Here is a 22,626-nt window from a genome sequence, read left to right on the forward strand (position 1 = left end):
AGATGAATGATAAATTTACAAAATTTGAATTTGAAATTCAATTTTTACATATATATCATGAATCCAACGAAGATATGTATATATTGTCAGTGTATATAAGATTTACTAAAAAAAAAAAAATTGTATCTAAACACTCCCATTCCACTGTGCGAAATTTGTTTGGGTTTTGAGGTTCAGTGCTTCGTTCCGCCCAAATTGGACAAAACTCAGGGAGGCCCAAATGGAACGCTTGCGGGCCCGCGAGAGGAGAATCTGAAAGAGGGAAAAAGAATTTTAACAAAATTAAAAAAAAAACAAAATAAATTCCACCGACTTTTGCTAAGTTAGTTGACCTTTTCCAATCTTTCACCACTCTCCCTATTCGTACGTTTCACCCAATCTTTGTTGTTAAGTTTCTTTAGCTCCCAAAATTCCAAATCTCCTTCCTCCTTATTTTCAGGATTTTCTGAGGAATATAGTGTAGTTCCTGGATCCCTAATAATGGCCAATTCCGAGGAATCGAGTCCTCTTTTGCCTAAGCAACAAGAGTCTAAAGTGGAAAAAGACCTCAGCCAGAATGAAGCTGTTTACCCCACCAAATCCGCCGACGGCAAGGCGCCCGATGCAGCTAAGAAATCAGCTCCTCCCATTCCGATGAGTTGGACCGCCAATGGTCTGCCACTCAGCCATGGGAGCGTCATGGGGGAGCCTATGATGGGTAGGGCCCACTGGGACTCCAGCCTCTGCGCCTGTCTGGGCAGGAATGATGACTTTTGCAGCAGCGATCTTGAAGTTTGTGAGCATTTCTTCTTAAATTTATTACCTATTTCTCTTCTTCGTCCTTTTCTTTTTGGACCAAAAAAAAAAAAAAAGAAATCCTTTGAACATTCGATTTTCGATGAGTTATTGGTTTCCTGATTTTATTTTTTTGTTTTTTTCATTGATTGCTGATCTTAGAGCTAATATCAACTTAGACGAGTATTTAAACATCTGAATGTTGCCTTTTTTGTATCAAAAAATTAGAAAGCATTGTTGATTTTGAAGTCGGCTTCTAGGCGATCGACTTTGAAGTTAAAGTCGACTCCTAAGAAATCGAGTGGACTTCCAATGCCCTCAGATATTTTTCTTCTTTACCTTGGAAGGAGGCCATATTATTGTCCTTTTTTCAGAGGAAAAGACAAGGAAATAATATACAAGCAATATGATGCTCATTGTATGTTTGTCTCCCTCCCAAAATGACAAATTAGTTTTTAAATTTTAGGCAAAAATCACCTTGTGAGATAGGCATCGTGACCTTAATTTCAGCTTGAAGGCTAGCAGAGCAGCCAAAAGTGAGAACCAAGATAGATTGCAAAAGGGCAGATAGGCAAACTCAAAACTGATGAAGAAAGGAGGCAGAAGATTGTTGTTTGAAGGAGAAGATTGAGATTTGCTGAAAAATTAAGGGCCAAGATGAATTTTGATGAAGAGAAGAAGAAATAAACGTTTTGGTCTTAGACAATTTAAGCCTGACTTTCATAATTGTGTAAACCTGTTAAACCCAACAATATTATTTTAATTTCCAATAGAAAAGACAATAGTGGGTGAATAACCCCTATTGCAAGGGTGGCTGCCTTTCTAGTTCAGTTGTTGGTAGTTGATTTTTACTATGTTGTTTTTGCATTGTTTTTTGGTTTGATGTCCTCTAGTGTAGCTTTTGGTATGCTATCATTTCCTTTCTTCCCTTACCTTGTCTCTAGCACTAAAATGTAGTGACATGGAACAGGTCTGCTAGGAAGTGTGGCACCTTGTGTTCTCTATGGTAGCAATGCTGAAAGACTTGGATCAGCACCAGGGACTTTCGCAAATCACTGCTTGCCTTACACAGGTCTGTACCTGATTGGGAATTCCCTTTTTGGCTGGAACTGCTTAGCACCCTGGTTTTCATACTCCAGCCGTACTGCTATCCGCCGAAAGTTCAATTTGGAGGTATGCCATTGCTTGTATTTCAAGAAACTGTGTTCTTTCTTTGTCTTTTATGGAGTTTGGTCCAGTTGAACAATGATGCCTTGGTCAAAATATTAATAGGTAAATGCCTTGCAATTAAGAAAGTTTAGGGGCATTAAGAAAGTTTAGTGCTGGTTTTTGAGTGCTATGCTGACAAAACAAATGTCCTAAACAAGCTGAAATATTGGGGGCAGATGCAACGATTGACTTTTTATGTAGGTGCACTGACTTATTTAGAAGTATAGCTTCATTCATTGTCCTTGAAATTTCTCTCCCTCTTACTCCACCAACACACTTGCACGCTCAAGCATGCAGATTTAGCTTGCATGTTGTAGAAATGTTCTCAGGCATTGAGAATTGTCATAGAAGGCACAAACATTTGGTTCACACTAGCTCATATGTTGACACTTTCACTATAGATGACCATTGAAGAGTTGAGTCTCAACTTCTCACTTAGTATTTGAACTATCCTTTGTGTATTGGTCTTGGAATCATGGGTTATAGGCGGAAGTTGTTTTGAATGACAAACCTGCTGAGTGGTTGTGTTGATATTGAACTAGCTTCAGCTTGTCACATTCACTAAGGAAAAAGGTAGCACAGCTTGAGTTCCTTGCTACCTTACCACTTGTCTATGAAGCACCTTTCTTACCATTTGTCTATACTAGTGTGTTAGAACGCGTGGACTTGCAATAACTGCATCCATAGTTCTTACAGCGTCGTCCATTGTTCACTTATGATAATGACACCAGATCCCTGATGAGTATACTTGTTGATTGGTCTGCCTGTGATTGTTGCTTGAATTATCACTTTTCTGTCTGTCCGAGCGATGATTTTGTTTTTCATTGGCTATTATTTTGACCCCTTTCAAGGGGTTTTAGCTGGTTTTACTTTTAAGCGTTATCAGTGGAGAAATGTAAATTGAGTTCAAACTTGCTTTAAATTGTAAATTCCTCTATATTAAGTGTTGGGATCATTTTATAGTTGGGTTGTGAGGTCTTTGCATAAATATTGGGTGATTTGATGTCAATAGGGAAGCTGTGAAGCGCTTACCAGATCATGTGGGTGCTGTGGAAGCTTTGTGGAGGATGAGGCGCAACGTGAGCAGTGTGAAACAGCCTGTGACTTCGCAACCCATGTCTTCTGCCATGCATGCGCCCTTTGTCAGGAAGGTCGTGAGGTTCGTCGCAGGCTTCATCACCCTGGATTCAATGCCCATCCAGTCTTGGTCATGATTCCACCAGGAGAGCAGATTATGGGCCGAGGAGCCTGAATATGATGCCTGAATTGTGCGTGGATTTTATAATCCTGTAGGGATCGTTTACTTACGAGACCCGATGGTTAGATAAACACTGCTATAACTTGCAAAATTTGAATGTCAGTTTATTTTGTCTGTTTGATATGTATAAATAAATAAACATCTATGAAAACTTTAAAGACTTGTAAGTTTGTATTGGCCAAGTATATGTACTTTTCGAGTGAATGATCCTAGGAGTATTATTTACAACTTGCATAGCCCAAATCCCTTGCTATTGAGCTATCGGTGTGGAATAATATGGACTTAATTTTGAGGAACCATTTTTTGGTTAGAGAAAGCAAATTTTCTCCTACCAATCTTTTTAACAGAAAAGACGAATAAACTTCCGGCTAAATGTGGACTTGCAGCCACTCTGAACTAGAAGAACACGCCCTCGAGCAAATGCAAAATGAAGGTGAAAATTGGTCACGCAAAATCTCAAAAAAAAGTAAACAAAAAAGGCTTAGAAACGTTGGAAATGCCTAGCAGGATTAGTAACAAGTACAGCGCCTGAAATGAAAGTAGGTATATTGTAGAATTCTAGATAGTGGTAGGTCAAATTAGCAATGCATCCAGATTAGGAATGCAAATTTTATTCTAATCAAGTCAAATTTTAACTTAGTTTTATAAAGTTTAAACTCGAGTTTGATGAGTTCAAAATATAAAACTTGAATTTCAACTTTAAAAGATAAAAAAAAATTATTTTATTTTTTTAAAAAAATAAAATAATAATTTTCTTAATAAATAATAAAATATTAACAAAAAATTATATATATTTATATTTATACTATTAAAATAAAAAATAAAATTATTTAATCAAACCGAAACCGACTCGTGAGTTAATGAGTTAAATATCTTTAAATTGAATTCCAACTCAAGTTCGAGTTGATTAGTTTGGTTCGATTTATTTGCAACCCTATTTCAGACCCCTATTGAGTTTTAAACATTTTTTTAGCATCAAATACTCGTGAAGTCGGACAGAGTCAACCAAAAAACGCAATGATTCAAAAACTAGGAAATCAAAGCAGCAAACATATTTTAAACAAAAAACAGTTCTCTTTCATAACAGGGGGAAAAATTTCCAATTTTCAAGTTCTATCTAGTTTTATAATAAGTAAAAGAACAAAAATGTCGGCAGAAGGTGCAGGCATCCGTGTCAACATTGCTAATCAATGAGATTTGGATGCAGCAGCTCAACATCATCAAGACCAGTACAATCCTAGACTTCAAAATGTCTATTCTCCTGGTGCTGAAACACCTTGCTTCAGTCTCTCCTTCTTCATCTTCTTCTTGGAAACTGGCTTCTTTTTCTTTGGAGGAAGGGTTTTCTGTGCATACATGTAAAGAAAGTAATTCCCAACAAGGAATGCCAATATTAGCCCACCAACGAGAAGTAAGACAATCAATCCCGGATTGAATCCTTTGGCTTCAGTTTCCACCCCCATGTTTCTCTGTCAGTCCATCAGATATAATATGTAAACTGATTATTCACAATGAACAAAGTCTTGATATGCCCAGAGGGGGGGGGGGGGGAAGGAACACTGCACAAGTGCTCTAGACAAAAGTGACGCTGCAAAAGTCACTCCTAAACCACATTTCCACAATTTCTGAGATCATGCCATCACACATTTTCAGAAGTTCTTGACAAACAAAAGCTTGAATCAATCTCCAAAGGCAAGACACCAAACACACAAGGGATTGACAACCATAAACCATACAGTGCTCTCATCCAAAGCAAAATCAGTGCTCTTAGCCAGCTCCTATTCACATAAAATCTCGTTTTTTCTTTTCCAAGACTCAGTTGATAAAATGCATAACTTAAATTTCTTCTCTGAACCTCCTATTGTCAAAAACAGATGAAAATAGGAGCACGAGGCAGCTGCCATTAAATAGTCTGGAAATGCTAGTCTAGGTCTCTACACTCTGCAACTTAACATCCAAAATCTAAATGATATACAGAAATTTTCTAAACTTATTTCGAAAAAGAAATTGAGAATAAATTCTCTGAAAGTAATCTCAACATCTTAAGCATCTACATAATCTTCCTAACTTTTTCTCAAGTCCATTTAATCAAATTCACATGAATTATAGCATCTGCAAAAGTTCACGGAATCAAATGTGGATTTCTATGGTAGTCCACAAATTAATTGTTCATATGTTCCCTTCGATCAGCCAGTAACATTTTTATATAGCCAATTTTAATATTTCACCTCTGGATTGGAAAATCTTCAAAAAATATATAAAAAAGAAGAAGCTATTCTGCATCATCGCCACACACCAACAAAATTTTCAGGACCAGATGAATTTAAGTTACCACGAAATACAAGAAGTAAGAAGATTAAACGATTTCCAACAAAATAAGGACAGAGTGAGCAAATTCTTAATCAAACAAGTCCATCTCTAATTCTAGAGCACATAGAAACAAGAGAGGGAAAAAAGAGAATCACATGAACAAACAAAAATCACTCGGATTACTGAGTTATAACCACAGATCAGAACGAGAAATAGTTAAAATTGCTTGCAATCAAATTGGATCTCATGAATTCAAAAAATCCAGATTGAGAAACACAAATTCATAGATCTGTGAAAAAAAGTACCGAATCAAAGGAGGGAGGCACGCGATCTCCGAAGTCTTGTTCGTAATCCATGGTGTAAAATTGAAAATTGATGAGAAATGAGAGGATCCTTAGGGGCAACGAGACAGAAGGGCTTTTGTTCAAGTTCGAGAAGAAGACGACACTAGTGGTGTCGCAGACAAAATAAGAGCTGATCTCCGTGGTCGAATATTCATTTTCGGTCCTCGAGTTTTTTCTATGTTTACGATTAGTCTTACTGTAGAATTGGACTTACACCTTCAGTCCCTGAATAGTAGAGGTGGCAAGATGGGTGATTTGGGCGGGTTTGGGTTGGGTAAAATGGGTAATGGGTATAAGTGAGTCAACCCATTTATATCTATTTAATTAGATGGGTATAAATGGGTAAGTCAAAAAATGAGTTGGGTAACCCAATTATCCATTTATAACCCATTTATTCTAAATTTTTACAAGCTCATATAAATTCATTTTTAAACTAAATTATCAATTTATACCATTTTACACCCATCATTAATTTTAAATATTTACTTATTATGCCAAATAAGTCTAATTATCAATTTTTTTTCCATCCGCATGCCATGTCGCAAAATTACATATTATTTAATAATTGAACAATGAGAATCTAAAATTTTGGACTAAATAATATGAAAGTTAACAAAAAAATTTAATCCAAAACTTTGAACCCCTAGTATTTGTGATTTTTATTTTTTGGACACACTGTCAATAATATTACTTACTTGTTTTCGATGAAAGTTGAAGTGGACATATAATGTAAGTGGTGCAAGTTTCTAACCTGATCCCCGAAATTCAAAGGAAAAACAGTCCGTTGTGATCTATGCTAGACTAGCAACAAACATGCAATCCAACTCCAAATGCAAATAATTTTGAACAGGGCAGGGAGGATTTGATTGGAACATAGGAAGAGATTATGAGTAGGAAGTTTTAAATTCAATACCTTTTCTTTATAAAAAAAAAGAAAAAAATTAAATAATTTTTGACAGCCTTTTTTTTTTCCCCATGGTTAAGAAGCTTTTTTTTTTTTTGTCAAAGTTAAGAAGCATTTGGTTAAGTAGAAAAGACGAAATGAAGGGAAGGAAATGGGTGATTTGACGGGGTTAATTGTCGGTCAAAGAAAAAGTCTGGAAGTTGGGGTTGGGTGAGGTGGTGCCAGCTCTTTTTTACCCCGAGAAATACAAAAGGTTTGGGAATGTAAGTTAAATGGGTTAAATGGGTTAGATGGGTTACCCAATTATACCCATTTAATAAATGGGTATAATTGGGTAACCCATTTATATTCATATATAAAAATTTAATATACCCATATTCAATTATTAATGGGCGGGTATGGGTAAAATTAGTTAAATGGTTTTATTTGACACCTCTACTGAATAGTGAATACCTCGGAATGCCAGATTTTTTTTTTTTTTTTTAATATATCAACCTACAGACTTTTTTATTTTTGCTTTTTCAGTTGGAGTTAAGGTACAAATGACTTTTCCTTTTTAACATTTTCGGTTGGAGTTAGGGCTCAAGTACATAGGAATTTTTTTTTAAAAAAAAAAGTTTGGGTGAATTTGGCTTCAGTCACTCTCACGAGTCAGGTCAGGACATGCTTCCAATTATAAGCCACTTACAGAGGTTCTTATCAATCGTCCATCAAAATAGCCTTGATATCGACAGCGAAATTCGAATACATGACCTTTTGTAAGAAAATAACACGTTCTTATCAACTAAACCAAGTACATATGATCTAGCCTAAGTTTCTGCAACTTATGAGTACCATTGTATACACTACATGTTAATCATTTGGGGGGCGGGGAGGGGAGTGCATAAAAGTTTGGGTGGACTTAATTCGTGTCACCATCATGGACTATATGTGACTCGTGATTGTAATTTATATCATATACGCTATATTGAAAAAAGTAAATGCATTAGAGATTTTCTTTATTTGTTTGCTATGTGGGTTGATCGTTGCTCCCTTGAAACACCTTTTTTTTGCCCCTTGAGAAGAAGTGTGTCATTTTGCTTTACGGTGTTCTCTGAAGATATTACGCTCTCAAGTTTCGGAGTTCATAAATTTCAGTGGATTTGGACATATAAATCTAGTAATCTTTTGAGATTACTCCAATTTGATCCCAAACACCCTGTTTCTCGTATTATGTCTAAAAAATAAAAGAAAAGAAAAACTCTTATAATTTTCATATATTGATTCATAGCTCTTACCAGGTATCTCTTTTTGAAAAATATTTTTTTAATGTCAGTTAAAATCTACCCAAGAATAGCTTTTGTTAATTCTGGTCAATTAGTTTTTTTTAAAAAAAAATTTTACATCAATCGATAATAGCCCCTTATAATTCTAATCCCCCTAGCCAAGACTGCCTATAACACAACCTAATTTTAGGTTTTCAATTATTCACATATGAAATTTGAGTCGTCACCTAAAAAAAAATCTATATTTATATAAATTACAAAAGTGGATTTGAGAATGGTCGCCTAAAATTTTAGCCTTAAGACTTTCTCAAAGATAAACAGGGCCAAATATGAAATTTTTTTTTGGGGGTAAAGGCCGAATTTGAACTGCACTCGTTCTGACATTTAGGTTGGCCATAATTCTTATTTCGTTTGGATTCAACCAGGCACCAAAACCATCGTAGAGGGTTGAGTTCTAGTTGTGATACATGAAATGAAGAATCACAAAACGGGCTTATTTACAAGGACCCGTTCAGCAAAGAATGTGGACAGCTTAGAGCAATGGCGCAATGGGCTTGTGAGTGCCACACACATCTTTGAGGATGGAAACAAAAATTAAGGTAAAAAAAAAAATGAACTTATCCCGTTGATGTGATTCGGAACACATGTAAAATCGAATTGGCATCTCCGCACTTTCAAAGAACTAACTAGCAAAATTTAAGCATGTACATCTTGTAAGTTTCAATTTTTATAACGTACTTGTAAAGTGATTTTTTTTTATCAGACGGTAATAGCTAATCTATTTTACTCGATTCCTATCCCTATTTTAGTCTACATTAGGACAGAGAGATCCAACGAAATTTAGAAAAATCGATGAAAATTGAATCACCGTTGGATTAGAAGTATGTATTACGCACCATATGAATTTAAAGAAGATGGAAGGCAAGGTCAAAAAATGAACTTATCCCGTTGATGTGATTCGGAACACTTGTAAAATCGATTTGACATCTCCTCACTTTCAAAGAACTAACTAGTAAAATTTAAGCTGGCTTGTCCAGGGTTCGAGTCCCGCTGTTAACCTGTTCGGTGTGGAGTGGGGCCTCCTCTCCCGGGCCGCAGAGGATTAGTCGGGTCCCGTAAGGATTGACCCGGACACCCTGTGTCGACAAAAAAAAAAAAAAAAAAAAACTAGTAAAATTTAAGCAAGTACATCTTGTAAGTTTCAATTTTTATAATGTACTTGTAAAGTGATTTTTTTTTATTTATTAAACAACAACAAGAGGTAGTCTAACTTACTCTACTCCTAACCTGAGTGAGAGGTTGAACGGGACTTTGAAAAATCGATGAAAACTAAATTATCATAGAATAAAAAGTATGTACTACGCACCATATGTATGAATTTAAAGAAGCCACGTTGATGGAAGGTAAGGTAGATGGAAGGCAAGGTAATTGAAACGGTGAAACGGAGAATAAAGATGGATATATGTCCAAATGAAGGTGCATGTGAAGCGAATAAAAGATTCCGGGAATTGATTCGGTTGGTGTACATTCTACGTGGAACTTTGCGTAGCTGTCTGCATGCATGCGTATGTGAATTCCATATATGTATATAGTATATATATTAGAGAGTGAACCAGCCAAAAATTCTGAGGCCTCTTTTGTTGTTAAATCATATACCAATAATCCAAAAGAAAGAAAGAAAGAAAGAAGAGGGATCACGAGATTCATGACTTAATTTTTTGCTCTTGCTCACCCCCAATGCTTCATTATTAGAGAGCTACTGCTATTAACATTACGGTCTACATACAATCAAATACTACCATACCATACCATTCGCCTTTTACATAAGTCACTATACTTTACCGGACGTCCACTCAAAACACTTTGCTTCTCTGCTTTTGACTTTTAAGCTTTGCCCGAGACAGCAACTTCCCACCTCTCTCTCTTTCTCTCTTCTAGTCTATAGTCTCTACACAGGAAGGAATAAAGAGGGATCCCGATCATCCAATACCAAGAAAACGACTTCCACAATTTTGCTTGCCCCCGGCCACCTACCAGCAGCAGCCACCCCATCCCCCACCCACCCTTCCCTAACTACTATAATTGAAGCGGAGAAAACACTCAGCTGATGAGACAAACCAACGGAATTCCTCCCAAAGGGCCCAAACCTGCTAATTCAGAGTGTTGGCATGCCCCATTACGCACCTAGCAGCATATGAATTAATTTACGGCAAACAAATCAACATATAGATAGAGTTATTTTTCTTTTTTTTTTTCCCGAAAGAAAAAAGAAAAATGAAGAAGAAGAAGAAGAGATAAGTGAAATAATAATAATAATAATAATAACAACAACAACAACAAAGATGACCGCCAAGGAACCACCACCACCATTAATGATTAAACGAGGTTGATTCCATCACCGTTAAAGCTGTGATCCGACGAGGAGGTAGAGATGGTGAGCAATCCATTCAAATCAGAAACGCTGTCCTGCAAGTTCAGCAGAAGGTGAGATGTGCTGAAACTCAAGGCTGGCTTTGCTCTGGGGACTAATGGGACCTCCGCCTCGCCCACCAGCATTTGGGCCACACCCCTCATTGCAGGTCTGGCCATTGGGTCCGGGTGAGAGCAAGCTAACCCCACCAATAGCACCCTCCTCATCTCCGCCTCCTCAAACTCTCCGCAAATCCTCGAATCAGCCGCCGTCAACAGCCTCCCTTCTTTGTGCAAACTCCACACCCATTCCACCAAATTGCTCCCCACCCCAACTTTCCCCACCCCACTTGCTTCTTTCTCGATGGGCCTCCTCCCACTGGCCACCTCCAGCACCACCGCTCCGTAGCTAAAAACATCCGTTTTATCAGAAGCCCTCCCGGTTAACAAATACTCGGGAGCCAAGTAACCCATCGTTCCCGCAGCCACCGTAGCATCGGGAGATTTGTCATGCTCAACCTGCCTCGCCAGCCCAAAATCTCCTAATCTAGCATTGAACCCTTCGTCTAACATTATGTTACTGCTCTTAATGTCCCTGTGAATCACCTGATTTTCGCATTCTTGATGCAAATAGGCCAAGGCAGAAGCAACGCCTAACAAAATCTTCAGCCTGTGAGCCCACGGCAAAACCATCCTCGACTCGAATAATGCCTTGTCAAGACTCCCATTGGGCATCAAGTCGTAGACCAACAAAATCTCACCCTTCTCATGGCACCAACCTTGTAGCCTGACGAGATTTCTATGCCTAAGGGTTCCGATTATCGACAATTCAGACAAAAACTCTGTCTTCCCCTGCCCACTATGGCTACATCTCTTCACCGCAACAATGTCGCCGCTATCCGGCAGTATACCCTTATACACCGTCCCGAACGCGCCGTGCCCAATAACCCGCGTAGAATCAAATCCTTTGGTCGCAAGCTTGAGCTCCTTATAGCTAAATTCCTTGGGCATCTTGATGATATCTTTAGCCAATGTCTCGGAATTTTTTACGTGCTTGAATTTTTTGGAGTAAACCCATATCAGAAGCAATGCACATAATGCCAGAAAGAAAGCACCAGCCGTGACCACCCCAACAACGGCCCCTGGGCCTTGTTTACACAATTGGTTGTGACACTTGCTGCTGCTCTTCTCGTGCAAGGCTGTACTGCTACTGGCGTTGTTAGACTGCGATGGAGCTAAGGCAGGGGACGTTGAGTTGACGTTGTTCCCGGGCGGCGGCGGTGGCGGCGGTGATGACATTGCTGACGGGGAGTTAGACTTGGAATTTACGTCGAATGATGAACTGAAACTCCACCATTCAATGCTATGAGTCTCAGTGCTCCCCTGAGTCGACCCACTAAACCCGACGAACATGACATCATTCACGTACTCGTTAAGATTAAGGGTGGTTGATAGCAGCGGCTCTTTCGGTTTGAGATTGGAGTAGGATACAAATACATTCAGTATCCGGGTTGACCCGGAGTAGTCGATCCACGAGTTAACCAAGTCACCGCTCTTGAGATCCACGCCGACGGCATCCAAGTCGCTTGCTTCAGCTGACACCATGGAATTCAGATCCAAACCCACGTGGTTCCCATTGATGTCCTTGAACTCAACGTCCATCAGAGTGTCGAATTCGACGGCGACGACGCCGGCTTGGGCACCCTCTGAGTCCATGATCCCCAAGTATCCTCCGGCGTCGCCCAGCGCAACGTCGTCCGGCGTGATGATAAACGCTAGACCGCCACCAATGGAGGACGGATTCAAATTAGTAACCGAGAATGAGAAGAATGTAGAGAAGCTCACTGGATTCTGAGACCCAGGCTGGAGGAACCTGACGGGTTTCGAAAACAAGACTTTCCCGGCGCCGGAGTTGGGGACAGTCAGGTCGCCAGTTAGCCTCACGCTCCCGTTGAGCATGTGGGCATCCCCGATTAGCTTCAGGCTGGATATGGCTAACGTGCTGAAATCAAATTGAGCGGCGGAGACGCTGACGGGAGAGTGGAGAAGCACCACACAGTTGATGAGGAGTGTCAGTACAATGGTGCCGGGAAAATCGCCGCGAAGTGACGTCATTTGCTAGATATTTTTAGGACAACATAGTCGTAAGAGTATGTTGATACTCGGGGCGGGCGGGCGGGCGTGTTTGTTTAGCAGCGAAAAGACAGGAGTTTGCGGCAGGAGAGACGAATCACGAGATTTTAGTGAAGGATAGATAGGAACAGGAGCGAGGAAACGGAAAAGGGGAAAATGGTGATTGGGAATTTAATTAATTAATTAAGAATAAAAAGAGAGGAGGAATTAGGAATGCATGGGAATGGAAACAAACAACGAATAGTGATGGGAGGAAGGAAAGAAGGGGTGGGCATGAAGGTGGGAATCCAAGGACGAGCAGGGATTGAACTTGGAACTTGGAAGAAGACAGGTGGCTAAGAATGGACGCCACGTGTTCCTCCCTCTAACGGTAAAAAGGATGATAAAGAAACCTTTTATTTCCCATCGTCTTGCTGGAAGAACTTTCCCACTGACTTGAAGACTCGGGGTCCCACATTTGTGTGTGTTTTTTTAGTTAGTGCTGAGATGGGAATGGAATAATAAGAATTATGATTTTACAGTTTGGCAATTTACTGTGGGCGTGCTGCCTGCCAAAGCAAAGAGTACAAATACAAACCATTCTTCTTCTGGGGATATTGGCTGGTGGAATTCAACGTTGATGTGTTTTATTGACTTCAGCGGAAAAACTCTTTCACCGCCGACTCTTTCTAAATTCTACTAATATTAAGATCACTGCTTCAGCTACAAGTACAACCGAATTCCACGTCTATATATTGAGGAATAAAAAATGTCATAAAATAAAGTGAGAGATAATCCACTTATTTTCACGTCTGTGTCGATACAGCTGTCAGTGTGACGTGGTGTGACTCAAGATACGAGTGGCATATGTGTCATGGTCTACTCTTTTTTTTTTTTTTTTCTACTTCTCTCATTTGTCCGTCATCTAGCAATACTCGAAGTGTGCATAACTATTGCTAGACTTGTACAATGGATAAGTGTGCATTGCTATTGGTCCAATTGGGTGCTCCTAAAGTATGATAGCGTAGAAATAAAGTAGATGGTGCTAATTATGCAAACAAATATATATAAATATATATAAATTAATTTTTCCTACACTGACAGTGTATACAGTATCAATGTTGGATGAATGACAACTATGTAAAATTTGAATTTAAACTTTAATTTTTGCACATATATCATGAATTCAACGATGATAATGTATACACCGTCAGTGTATGAAAGATTTACTCAATGTTATATAAGTGTGCATTAGTGCATTATGGACCAGAACTTTGCACGATGGATCCCGAAACTCGAAAGTTTGCGTAAAAGCTGAAAGGTCTGGCTCAAATACAAAACTTGTGGTAGTAAATTTATTTTTTTACTCTACCGGGTACAAACTGTGGCTATTCTTTATGAAAGACGATTACTCCATAGCATTTGGGTAAAGGGCCCATTTCACAAAACCTTAAGAATAGATGCTTATTTCTTGGGGGAAAATGGAAACAAAGAAGAAAGGAAAACCCAAATTACAAATTGAGGTACGGTTAATTTTTTATAAGTTAAGAACTTAAATATTGACAGAAGAATTATAGGCGATTCAAATGGTAAGTTTCAAAACCTTTTCACCCTTTTAGGCGCTTTGGCCGTCCAAAGGAAATTTGGTTGATCCAATTCATTCAGCATTTTTTCCTTTTGGGGTTACTACCTCGAAAATACCAAAGCGGGAAAGAGAAGTTGAGGATTGACTGGAACACAGATTAGAAGCCTGAGTTAATCAGCGAGATAGTTGCACGTGAAGGGTAGTAAATCGAACCAGCCAATCATGCGTTAACTTTATCAGTAATGTAACTCTACACATTTATAACCAAAAAATGGGAAAAAAAATGGCCCTTGATCCAACGATAGGAATGAAGAAAAGCAGCAGACAAAGATGCCAAAGAGGTAAAGAGTAAAAAGAATAAAATAAAAATCACATGTAGAAAGTGCATATAAGACAACGAAAATGTGGCGTGTGTGTGCCTAGAGGGTTGGATATCTTGGCCAGTCGGCCTTTACATACAACTCACTTCAATATAGCTTGTTTACCTGAGGTCAACGGAAGTCTGGTCCACCATTATATTCTGACCGATAATTGACATGGTTAATGTGGCAATCAATCACCCTATTGTTCAATCCTATCATTGACACATGCGTCATGTCTTATCGTACCAGATCAGACTACCAATAGATTTCATCATTTCTTTTCCTTTTTTCCTTTCTGACATTTTCTTACGAAAGTAAGAATTTTTGGCAAATAAACCTAACTCCCCACAGTAACTCCAAAAGCCGGTAACTTGTGGAGTCCTGTGAGGGACTTATAAACCTAAACCCCCAACCCCCCATTACCGATGTGGGATAGAAAACGCCACAGGGGTGCCCCGCTGCTAAGAGATAAAGACCCCCTGAGAGGTATCATTTCTTTTCCTAACTCCTCTAATATAAGTATTAGTTCCTTATCTCCTTGAGAGGTATGCTTTCTAACCAATTCGACACAACTTCTGATAGTTATTGGCTTAAGCGTCGGAGTGATCTCGAGGGACATAGACCCGAACACTTTTTATTTTGTAGGTGAACTCGTCTTGTGTTTAATTTCAACTCGATTGCCCAGACCTCGCATGCACAGTGTGCATTGTGAATGCCCATAAAACTTAAAAGGTTATATTACTACAAGTTTTTCATTTTCAACCAGTTATAACAAATGTGTGATATTTATGATTTTTTTCCTTTGGGTTCTTTCTTTTCTATTTTGTGTCATTTGGAGGCAAGGGGGACATCACTCAACCATGGGATAATTATCAACAGGGTCAGGGTGTCACAAGAGTTGAACTATCGATCTCATTATTAATGACTTTTGGACCATACATCCAAGCCTCTTCTATTATCCACGTACAACCTAAATAGCATGCACCTATATTGTTAAACTTGGACAAGATAGTAATTTGGCTAAACTATTGGATTGGGAGTTAATTGATCGGATCAATCCGATCATTTTCAAAACTTCGCTGATGTCAGCATCATGTCATAATTATTTTATATTTTGTAAGTTCCAGGATATTGAAATTATATTCTTAGTTATATTTGGCCAACCATATAAAACGTTACAAAAATATTAGGCTTGCAATCAAATAGACACAAAAAATTATATATAAAAAAGTGAACTCATGCTTAAAATTTGGCTGATTTTTGACAGTTTTAACTGATTTTTTATCAAAATGATTTCACACTACTAATTAATTCAGGAAGAAAACTGGTTCACGATCGGACTTACAGATCTTGTACAAGTCTAACAACATTGGCATGCACGTGAAAGCTGAATACATTTCGACTCCCTTGTTAAAAATTGACACAAAGGCTGGAATGCGAAAACTAAAATGTGAAAATCGTCAACGTATGGCGTCCAGAACAAGAATATTCATATTTGGAGCAATTGACCAAAATATACTAGTTGTTGAGAGTTTGGAGAAAAAGGGAAGGAAGGGGGGGGGGGGTTGTTGCAAACCTTTTGCTTGCAATTGATTGTTTCGTGAACTTGAAGAGTGGGACTTAGATGGCAATTTTGCACCAGCAAGTTGAAGCTGAACTGGAATATGATGAATTGTTGGTTACGAAAGCTACACTTTTCCACAGCAGCTAATGATAATTCCCCAATATATGACATTATGCATTAGCTGTTGTACATTGGCTCTCAAGTCCACCAATTTTGGTGGACGTACTAACTGGCCTGATATATATATATATACACACACACACATACACGTACAGTCATCTCAATTACTACGATTCCAAAAGTCATTCATTCCTGGTGATCCATCCCGATATGGCAGTTGTTACGGGTGGATCAGAGCCGAAGGGCAAAGAATGTCTGCGATACCCCACTGAAGAACCGGATTAGCCAAGCCAATCGTTAAAGATCTTTTCTAGTCCTTTTCTGGCATCGTCAATCCAACAAATTTACCATATCTGATCGGACATGGTTTTAATGACCAATTTTTAAAGGATTTACTTATAACCGGTCAGTAGTGAATGAACTTTGAGAAATAGTGCACATTGTAAGGTTACATAAATTTTTTTCTCCACATCCATGATTCAAATTTAGACAGACATTTCACGTTGATTGAATTCACCAAATTTCCTTGTTTTTCTATTACTGGCATTTATTGGCCAAAACTTGACTTGATCCGGTTTTCAAAAATCTAATGATCCCAAATTGTGTCACACTATTCAGTGAGATGATGTGGTATAATTTGGACCATTAAATCTTTGAAAATCGGATTTATCCAAGTGTGAGCTGTATCTACTAAACAATGTGAACAGAGATTGCTGAGAATGTTTTTTTCAACAAAATTGATTGCGAGAATTCGTCCGATGAAGGGATGGAGAATAAGGAGTGGAACTACTCTCGTTCTTGTATCCATTGCTTTGTTTTGTTACGTTTTTCATTATGGGGTACTCACACTTACTTCACTTTTTCTTTATTATTATTACTACAGTATTATTTTGTTGAAAGTAAACCATCGTAGACAAAATTCTTGCGCTCTCCTTCTTCCATCTTTTCTGATGGTTAACGCGAATTGAAAATTCCTTCGCAAATTGACATGACCCAAACAAGAAAGAGTAAATATTCCTACATCTTAATCTCTGCAAAAGGGAAATACAGAGTCAACTTCTAATAATATCCAGGAAGTAATTGGCTCCCATTAATCCTCACAAAAGAGTTTGTTTCTACTTGGTCGTATCCATAAACATGATTACTTCTTGTTAGCAAAGCGACAATCCTTTCTTATCTCTCCCTCATCATTGAGAAGGGGATTATTCTCGGACAAAATCAGCAGAGCCCTTGAAAACTGGTCGTGGAAGTAGTCATTGTCAGCAGCCATCTTCTGGACAAAAGGAGACGTCAAAGGATCCGAAGCCAATTCTTGATCGACTATCAGGAGCCCTTTGCCGTCCAAGATGCTCTTGTAATATAAGTTATCGAGCACCATGGGCGTTGCAAGATCATCTCTGGAATACTCCACCGCCTTGGGGTCTGGTTTTGGAGAGGGGCATCGACGTTTGAGGTATTCAACATGAGCAGGGTTAAGGGTCGGGTCAGCGTTTGGATAGAGTCTGTCCACAAAATTGATGCAATGAATTCGCCCCACTGAGTGACCGCCTGTAAAGTAACCAACCCATGTTATATAATTGTACGTTAAAGAACTAAACGTCCTCCGTGCAAATAACGTTAAGAAATTACTCCCACATAAACTGCTGTCTATCATTGATAAGGTGCATTAATCTTTGATAATCATGTGTGAGTTTGGTTGAAGAAGAGAAGTTGTTCCTACCGAAACGTAAAGGTTGTCATGCCATGCATAATTGCTGTCATAAGTTAAATGACGACTTCAACGGTGATTTGTCACAATTTGAAATTTTTTGACTTGCCAAGAAAAGCTTATCGATCACTCTTTTATTTTACCATAAAATTGAGGGGAAGCCTTCTTTTTCTTTTTTGAGATTTTTTTTTTTTTTTTGGGTTTAGGTAGACATACTTTTTTTTTTTTTTTTTAGAAAAAAAAGTTTGAATGATTTTGATTCTGATCACACTATAGGTCAGTGCGTGTTCAAGGGGATTCTTACCGATCGCCCACTAATATAATTTTCACATTGATAGCAACAAGATTCGAACACACCAGATTTTTTGTCAGAAAATGATCCGTCTTTACTAAGTAAGTCAATTTGTATTGTGGTTCAGGTAGGTATAGTGGCATACAAACGTTAATTACCTAGTAAAGCAACAGTTCCTTCTGCATCGATCCCAACCGACTGAAAGCGCGAAAGAACTGAAGACATGCTATCGTTATGGTTAGGAATAAGGCTGTCAACGTCCGCCGCATGACTGACTTTGCTGTCTTTCCTCCCGGTTTTCATCTCAATTTCTGGCCCTCCCAACTGTAGCATCAAATTTCAACAATATGGTCACTGGTCAGGCAACCAAGAGAATTCGATGCCAATTTGCGCCTATAGAAATCTATGGGGAAGGCAAAGGGTTTTTACTTATACAACATTAGAATTTGTCTCACCAAAACGACGCCATCCCTTGCAGAGAGAGCGACGATATCAGCACAAGAAACTGTACCGGGGCATTCACTTTCCAGGGCCTGCTTAATTGTGTTTATGTACTTGAAGTTTCTCATTCCAAAGCTCCTCGCTGAGTTCTTCTCAGACTCCATGCCAGGGGCGTTGTCCAGCAGAAGCGACGCATCGCATGACTACAGATTAAATGCTAGTAATATATTAGCCCCATGATCATCGAATAACACGACACACAATATATATATATATAGTTGTTTCTTGCATGCATGAACCAATAGGATAATGATCATACTTACCTTAACCATGCAATCATGGAATATATTTCTGACCCACGAAATTGCAGTATTTCCATGCTTGTGGTACAGGTTGACGACTTGCTCTTTGATGATCTCTTCAGCCCTTGGGCAACTTTCTGAGTAGTAGTTTAATTGGAGATCACTTTTCCCTGAGGCACCACATATAATGTAAGTGTGTTACTACTACAAGGTTTGTAATTTAATCGGCAATCAACATAATAATCCAAACGGAGACGCAGAATAAGGATGACGATTCACAATTAAGACAAAGATACAAAGAAACAGCAGCGATGAACTAAAAATCTTAAAGGAAAAAAAATTTGTTGACTTTGATTGGTGGGGTCAGCGGGGATTACAATTTAAAAAGAAGATAATGTAAAGAAAGAAAGAAAAAAAAAAAAGAAGTACCAGAACAAAACTGTAAGAGCAACGGTAATAACAGAAAGATGAAGAAGCAGGAGCTAGACCGAGGGATCCTGTTGGCCATCTCTCCTTTTATTGCCTTTCTTGAGAAAGGGAATGTGGGCCGTCTGCAGATTTCTACGCAGTACATATATATATATACATATGTAGTAGCAGGGAGGGATATATCATATATGCTGCCTCGGTGGATGCAGAATGGAACCGAAATCAGAGTCTTGTTCCACTCAAGAAAATTTGTTTGACCTTTCGGCTGTATATTTCAATTTTCACCACGCGTGCACAGCCTGCACTCACCGAAAGTCACCGCAGCAAATCAATGCTCAAATATAAAACTAAGTATATATTAGTCAAGTTGCAATTTGGAGGCATGAACACTACATAAATTTGGTAGAGGCCAATTAATGTGGTGCTGCTGTCATGCCTGGACCAAGACTTGTACATTCAGCATAAATATTCCCCACAAATTTCAACCATTTCGTATTATTTTCTTTATGTTAGTTTAGTTAATCTTCAATTGGACAACAATTACAAGACACCATCCCGAAGCACATAACCTTCGAGACTATGGGCAGCCCTCCACGGCCGCCAAAAGTAGGTATTATGATGGCAACTTGGTAACTTAACCGCCACTCTATGTGGATGACACATGCTGTCCGGCGTAGTGTGGTGCACTTGTAATAGTTCGAAGAAAAAAAAAATTAAGAAAGGCTATGGTGAAAGCGATTTTAGTGGTGTGTGGATTCCATTGCGACACCAAAGAGTCCATTTGGTTTGTGCGTGAAATAAAAAGTGATTGAAAAATGTGTTCGTGTGAAAATTTTTTTGAAACAAAATGGCAATCAAAACAAGGTCTAAATCTCTATGAAACTAGAAAAAGGCATGCCAATTGCCGCTAGCGTCCCAAGAAATCATGAAGCTAATACTCTAAAAACAAAATCATGAAACTAATAGCCCATTAACCTATTGAAAACATCGCGACTTTCAGGACGACTCGGACAAGTATAACATGAACATGAAGGTTATTTATGATCCTTACCTCTGAGATGGTGCGCGGAGGAAGGGAAGCTTTGAAGGGGTGGTCCTGAAACTGAGAAAGCAGTCTCCAGAACGTAGACCACCGATAAATAGGTAGAAATAATAAACTCAAAGAAGAATTTGATCCATCGGGGACTCCTTGAAGATAATCCCAATCTAACACAAATTGCTATCCAATTTTATCTACACTGACGATTCAAACTTATGTATAGGCTCAGATAACATTGCATAACAAGTAAGAGGGAAAATAAGATAAACATCCAAAATGAATAAGCATTGATAAGCCAAATAATGATCGAAAAGAAAACAAAAGAAAGATTGTGAAGTTACCTAAATATATCTACTAACATGAGAATTCCAATCTTGTTCTTGTTCGACGTGAGCTATAACGAGGTTAATATAATCATTTAGCATTCTTATGTGAAGCAAGGCGAATTGAGGTGATAAGTGTAGATTTTTTAAATTTATTTTTGGAGATAGACTTGAAAAAGAGATTAAACACGTCTGCTGAAAGAAATTTGACAAAGACAAAGATAGTTTTCAATGTTCTTTTTCAAAAATTTTCGCTAGTCTTAATATCCTTTCCCTCCACTTTCATCCACTTTTGGATGGATAACATGCTGACAAAAAATAAGTAAACCTTATCCTTCGTTTTCCTCCCTATCCTTTCCTTTCCCTTCTCAAAAATCAATCCAAACATTAAAAGGAAAAAAAAACCTTATCCCTCTATTTCCCTTCTTTTACTTTCCCTCCCATTCTCTCGAAACACAAGGTAGCTTAGAGTTAGTTTTGGTTATAGGAGTTAGAATAGGGATTAACTTTATTTCACTATCTTTATCTCATAAAGAAAAGAAGAGACCCACTTTTTTCTACATCGTATATACTTCTTAAACTAGTGTGAATACCCGTGCTATGCACGGTGCTGGCATTATTGAAAAAGTAAAAATAAAATGGTGAATAAAAAAAGTTTAAAAATTGTACCAACACAATTAAAATGTAATATATGTCTAACAATAGTTTGAAATATGATAGAATGTGCATATCATTCAAGAACTGCCTTTTTTTCGGAAAATAGATCCTAAAAAAATAATAGAAATTTATTTTAGAAAATGAATTATATATGAACAAAAATGAATGTAATTGAATGTTGTTAAAATGAAATACTTACAAATATTATGCATTCGATTTGATAAATACAAAAATCTAGACAAAAATCTATAACTCACTACTTGTTCCGTTTTTGAAATTTTTTTTAGGGTTAAATATAGTAAACCCCTTAACTTTACATATAGTTGCACCGTACCCCTCAACTTTACATGTAGTTACACATTTGTGATTTTTTTGAAACGTGATTGTAATTTGCAAAACTCATTTGTAGGGGTGGTTATAGGGTTAGTTTGGGGATAAATATTTCTTAATTATAAAAATGTAACATTGTATTAAAATAACATACGAATGAGCATTTGTCTTTAATTAATGAGTAAAAAGGATTTAAAGTATAAATAATAAAGTATAAACGGTTTATGAAGTAGATAATGTTAATGTTTTAAATTTTAAATTTGATTGGTGGTAGGGTTGATTATAATCCACTACTTTTTATGTATTAAAATAAATACAAAAATCTAGAAAAAAGAATAACAAAGTATAAAAGGTTTATGAAGTAGATAGTGGGAATGTTTTAAAATTTAAATTTGATTGGTGATAGGGTTGGTTATAACCCACTATTTTTTATGTATTAAAATAAATACAAAAATCTATAACCCACTGCTTGTTCCATTCTTGGGATTTTTTTTAGGGTTAAATATAATAAACCCCTTAACTTTACATTTAGTTGCACTTTACCCCCTCAACTTTACATGTAGTTGCACATTTGTGATTTTTTTGAAACGTAATTGTAATTTGCAAAGCTCATTTGTAGGGGTGGTTATAGGGTTAGTTTGGGGATGAATATTTCTTAATTATAAAAATGTAACATTGTATTAAAATAACATACGAATGAGCATTTGTTTTTAATTAAGGAGTAAAAAGAATTTAAAGTATAAATAACAAAGTATAAACGGTTTATGAAGTAGATAGTGGGAATGTTTTAAATTTTAAATTTGATTGGTGATAGGGTTGATTATAATCCACTACTTTTTATGTATTAAAATAAATACAAAAATCTAGAAAAAAGAATGAGAAGTTTAGA

The 22,626-nt window shown here is 37.7% G+C and overlaps 4 protein-coding genes across 4 annotated transcripts; 1 reads left to right on the top strand and 3 right to left on the bottom strand.

Annotated features, from left to right (window-relative positions):
* Window positions 1-345: 345 nt before the first annotated feature.
* On the top strand, window positions 346-3,445 carry LOC140009283 (cell number regulator 8-like). Its single transcript, XM_072054396.1, has 3 exons — window positions 346-775; window positions 1,745-1,947; window positions 2,996-3,445. The coding sequence occupies exons 1-3, from the start codon at window positions 481-483 to the stop codon at window positions 3,233-3,235; spliced, it is 738 nt and encodes a 245-aa protein (XP_071910497.1). The 5' UTR covers window positions 346-480; the 3' UTR covers window positions 3,236-3,445.
* Window positions 3,446-4,295: 850 nt separating this feature from the next.
* LOC140009285 (DNA-binding protein S1FA-like) lies at window positions 4,296-6,016 on the bottom strand. Its single transcript, XM_072054399.1, has 2 exons — window positions 5,857-6,016; window positions 4,296-4,710 (listed from the first exon to the last, which is right to left on the bottom strand). The coding sequence occupies exons 1-2, from the start codon at window positions 5,905-5,907 to the stop codon at window positions 4,495-4,497; spliced, it is 267 nt and encodes an 88-aa protein (XP_071910500.1). The 5' UTR covers window positions 5,908-6,016; the 3' UTR covers window positions 4,296-4,494.
* A 3,721-nt stretch (window positions 6,017-9,737) lies between these two features.
* LOC140009286 (L-type lectin-domain containing receptor kinase VIII.1-like) lies at window positions 9,738-12,917 on the bottom strand. The gene has a single exon (XM_072054400.1). The coding sequence runs from the start codon at window positions 12,586-12,588 to the stop codon at window positions 10,441-10,443; it is 2,148 nt and encodes a 715-aa protein (XP_071910501.1). The 5' UTR covers window positions 12,589-12,917; the 3' UTR covers window positions 9,738-10,440.
* Window positions 12,918-17,191: 4,274 nt separating this feature from the next.
* Window positions 17,192-20,587, bottom strand: LOC113694641 (peroxidase 21). Its single transcript, XM_027213490.2, has 6 exons — window positions 20,440-20,587; window positions 19,389-19,687; window positions 18,981-19,129; window positions 18,672-18,860; window positions 18,375-18,540; window positions 17,192-17,764 (listed from the first exon to the last, which is right to left on the bottom strand). The coding sequence occupies exons 2-6, from the start codon at window positions 19,531-19,533 to the stop codon at window positions 17,358-17,360; spliced, it is 1,056 nt and encodes a 351-aa protein (XP_027069291.1). The 5' UTR covers window positions 19,534-19,687; window positions 20,440-20,587; the 3' UTR covers window positions 17,192-17,357.
* Window positions 20,588-22,626: the final 2,039 nt, after the last annotated feature.

Source organism: Coffea arabica, chromosome 6e (genome assembly GCF_036785885.1).
Source record: "Coffea arabica cultivar ET-39 chromosome 6e, Coffea Arabica ET-39 HiFi, whole genome shotgun sequence".
NCBI classification, from domain to species: domain Eukaryota; kingdom Viridiplantae; phylum Streptophyta; class Magnoliopsida; order Gentianales; family Rubiaceae; genus Coffea; species Coffea arabica.